The sequence below is a fragment of the Cryptomeria japonica genome, chromosome 1 (assembly GCF_030272615.1).
Source record: "Cryptomeria japonica chromosome 1, Sugi_1.0, whole genome shotgun sequence".
Lineage (NCBI taxonomy): Eukaryota > Viridiplantae > Streptophyta > Pinopsida > Cupressales > Cupressaceae > Cryptomeria > Cryptomeria japonica.
In genome coordinates this window covers 603,094,611-603,098,147 of record NC_081405.1, presented here as the reverse complement: position 1 = coordinate 603,098,147, position 3,537 = coordinate 603,094,611, and the positions used below count along the sequence as shown (strand labels likewise).

The 3,537-nt window shown below is 36.0% G+C and overlaps 2 protein-coding genes across 2 annotated transcripts; both read left to right on the top strand.

Annotated features, from left to right (window-relative positions):
- Nucleotides 1–217: 217 nt before the first annotated feature.
- Nucleotides 218–1,207, top strand: LOC131858166 (receptor kinase-like protein Xa21). The gene has a single exon (XM_059211259.1). The coding sequence runs from the start codon at nucleotides 218–220 to the stop codon at nucleotides 1,205–1,207; it is 990 nt and encodes a 329-aa protein (XP_059067242.1).
- A 30-nt stretch (nucleotides 1,208–1,237) lies between these two features.
- On the top strand, nucleotides 1,238–1,990 carry LOC131858165 (putative leucine-rich repeat receptor-like serine/threonine-protein kinase At2g24130). The gene is made up of 2 exons (XM_059211257.1): nucleotides 1,238–1,385; nucleotides 1,542–1,990. The coding sequence occupies exons 1-2, from the start codon at nucleotides 1,238–1,240 to the stop codon at nucleotides 1,988–1,990; spliced, it is 597 nt and encodes a 198-aa protein (XP_059067240.1).
- Nucleotides 1,991–3,537: the final 1,547 nt, after the last annotated feature.

The window sequence follows — 3,537 nt, the reverse complement described above, 5'->3', positions numbered from 1 at the left end:
GTTTTTGGAGTTGAGCTTCAACAAATTGCAGGGTAGCATTCAACCAGTGTTTAGCAAGCTGGTAAACCTGGAATATTTATGGATTCGACATAATCATATCTCTGGAGACATTCCTTCATCAATGGGCAGTCTCCAACAGCTAAGGGAACTGGACCTCAGTTACAATTAGTTAACTGGAAAGATACCAGATGCCATTGGACAATGTTTTCGTCTGGAGATGATTGACCTCTCACACAACAGCCTTACCCGAGATATCCCTGTGGAGATCTCAAGCTTCCATTCACTGACATTCTACCTCAATATTTCACACAATTCACTTACAGGAAGATTGCCTTCACTGGGAGTAATGCAACATATTCAAGCCATAGATATCTCTGCTAATAAACTCTCAGAACCCATCCCTGGAGATATTGGGAGTTGCGTGGAACTGCAATATCTGAACCTGACCAAAAACAAGTTGAATGGAAGAGTGCCAACATCGATAGGACAGCTCAAAAGCCTTAAGGTCATTGATCTGTCCTTCAATAACCTATCAGGACCAGTGCCACTAACTATTGCAAATATCACTATGCTTCGCCTTCTGAATTTTTCCTACAACAACTTGAATGGATCAGTTCCCAATCAAGGAGCATTCAGAAACCTTAGCGGAGCATCATTTCTGAGAAATCCTGGATTATGTGCAGCCTCAGGCTGGTTGAATTTACCAAATTGCACATCTGCCAGGACTCGTTCAAATGGATTTAACAGGAAGGTTGTCGTTATTGTTTCAATTGGCACTTTTTTGGCATTGTGTTTCATTTTAGGCGTATTTTACACCTTCTTCAGGGACACGAAAAGAGCACCATTCACAAATAGTTTATTGGAAACAACTTTCACGCAAATATCCACCCAGGAACTTCATAGAGCAACAGACGGATTTAGTGCTACTAATTTGCTAGGGATGGGTAGCTTCGGTCCGGTTGATCGAGGACTACTATCTGATAACACATTGGTAGCTGTTAAGATATTCGACCAGGACCCTAAAAATCCATACAAGAATTTCTACAAAGACTGCAGAATACTGAGAATAATCAGACACCGCAATCTGGTCAAAGTCTTGTCCTGTTGCTCAACACTAGAATTCAGGGCTCTGGTACTCCAGTTCATGTCAAAGGGAAGCCTCGAACAACAGCTGCACCAAGATTGCAGGTTGACTTCAAAGATGTGATTGAACATCGCACTGGATGTGGCACACGCAATGGCATATTTACACCACGATTGTTCTCTTCCTGTTGTTCACTGTGACTTGAAACCCTCAAATGTTTTAATGGATGAGAACAAGACAGCCCATGTGGCCGATTTCGGGATTGCCCGTCTAATGTCTTCCACCGATTCTGCAAGCAGCAGCACATTTATGCTGTAGGGAGCAGTAGGCTATCTTGCTCCAGGTAAATTTCTCAGCAACAATGAAGTCCAAACGATTTTTTTATTTGTATCTTTACTTTTTTCACTTTATGGAAGTAGTTTTAATAAGATCAATGAAATGTTCTGAACAATTGTAGAATATGGATTGCGGGGCCAAGTCTCGACCAAGAGCGATGTTTTCAGTTTTGGTGTGGTCATCCTTGAAATGGTGACAAGTAAGAGGCCCACAGATGATATGTTCACTGGAAACAAAGCTTTGCCGAATTGGGTGAGAACAACGTATCCTGAAGCACTGGAGAAGGTGGTGGACAGAGAAATGGTAGGTGATGAATGGCGTGTGGAGGGATCCATTGAATCCACAGAGCAAGGTAGCTGGCTGACTAGTTTGATTGGAATGGCGCTGCGGTGCACTAGATATAGTCCAGCGGAAAGACCAACAATGAGAGAAGTGGAGGGTGTACTTGAACGAATTGTGAATGGCGCAGCATATGGCAATTTAGAGGGATATCCATCAGTGCAGAGTTTATTAATTTCAGGATATGGTTTCAGCCATTTAAATAGCGGCACATCATCTTCATCCAGTTAAGCTATTGAAGATCTTTCAACAATAATCTCCTCTATGATAGATTTAATAAACGATCATATATGTTTATTTTCGAAGTAGTTGGTGTTCTGGAAACTTATAGATCCTAGTGTCCAGTTATATATATTTAATATAGATGTTTTAGATATATAATAATAACATATACAATATTAACCAGTTACATAGATGTTTTTTTATGTTTGAGATTATATTTATTTATAAGTTTTCTTTCTGACATTAATTATAGCTTGTTATATTTATTTTTTAAACATATTATGATTTCTATCTCTTTTGTGTCAATCCACTTTTAATGTTGAAAATTAATGAATGAAAATACAAGAAACAGTTGAACAATGGTGAAATAGTACAAGGAGGATTGTTTAAGAAGTTGGGCCGGAGGATAGCAAATTGATTTTAATAAGAAGCGCATACTAATCAAGGATGACAAGGCATTTTAGAGTCTATAACACATGACCCATTTGCATTTGTAATGTTGTGTCCATTTCCCCAAATGCAAAATGATGTTTCATGGGAAAGACCAATACCAAGGGGTGAATTGATTAAGTTTGATGATCTTCTAAAGTAGTTATGTTCTATCCAGTAGGTTCGCTTGTCCTTCACCCCCTCTATTATTTATATTAAATAGTTATAAATAACTATTATATTTTTATCAATCAAAATTACTTTAGATTTATTAGTCCCTATTTACAATGTAGGAGTTTATTGTTGTCATTTAACATAATTCATATTAGTCTTTTTTAGAAAAGAGTAGCATCAAAAAATTTCCTCTCGGTTTGTACTATTTCAAATTTTATTGAATTAATTTTATATTTTCTAATTGACATGTTCTTTTATTTTTTATTTTTTTTTGCAATTGAAAGTAGAGGGGGAAATATTGTGACGAATCATATATCTAATGGTAATATTGTCAAATATTTCTTAAGGTTTTTGGTATCTTTTATTTGTAATAGTTTTTAAAAATTGACTTCCCCTATCTATGTCTATAATATGTAATGATCCAAATGAATTGTAATGTCATGTGGTGATGGGGTTGAAATTTCTATTTGAATGATGAGTTTTAGGACAAGTGTTGATGAGTTGGCTTTTTCTTAGGGCTTGTTAGAATATGTGTTGTAGTCTTTTTGGATTTGCAACTCACAAGATGCTGTGGGTGTCATATAAATAAAGAATACACTACAACATATATCCTTGGTTAATTGTGGTGAGTTACTATTTAAGGTATGCAAACCGCTTGCATTTCAAATAGATATTATTTATATCAACATTCTTTGTTAAATTCATTTTTATGATGTGGATTTCAAGCACATCCTTGTGCCATAATTAGTCACCTATATAAATTGCATTAACGTGTAGCATTATTGAGAATACCTTTTCATCCCTTATGAGCCATAGGAAAATGAAAATTTCCCCCTAATTATAATATTATTTATGGAATATGTGCATGATATAATTTCAATTGGAAAGCCTTCATTTACATTTTAAACTATATAGATAGTTCTATTTATATTTTCATGAGTTCTCCCAATGTT

Coding starts and splice junctions, on each gene's coding strand:
- LOC131858166 (XM_059211259.1), top strand. CDS start 218: ATGATTGACCTCTCACACAACAGCCTTACCCGAGATATCCCTGTGGAG.
- LOC131858165 (XM_059211257.1), top strand. CDS start 1,238: ATGGCATATTTACACCACGATTGTTCTCTTCCTGTTGTTCACTGTGAC. Junction 1,386..1,541: donor CACCGATTCTGCAAGCAGCA/GCACATTTATGC, acceptor GAACAATTGTAG/AATATGGATTGCGGGGCCAA.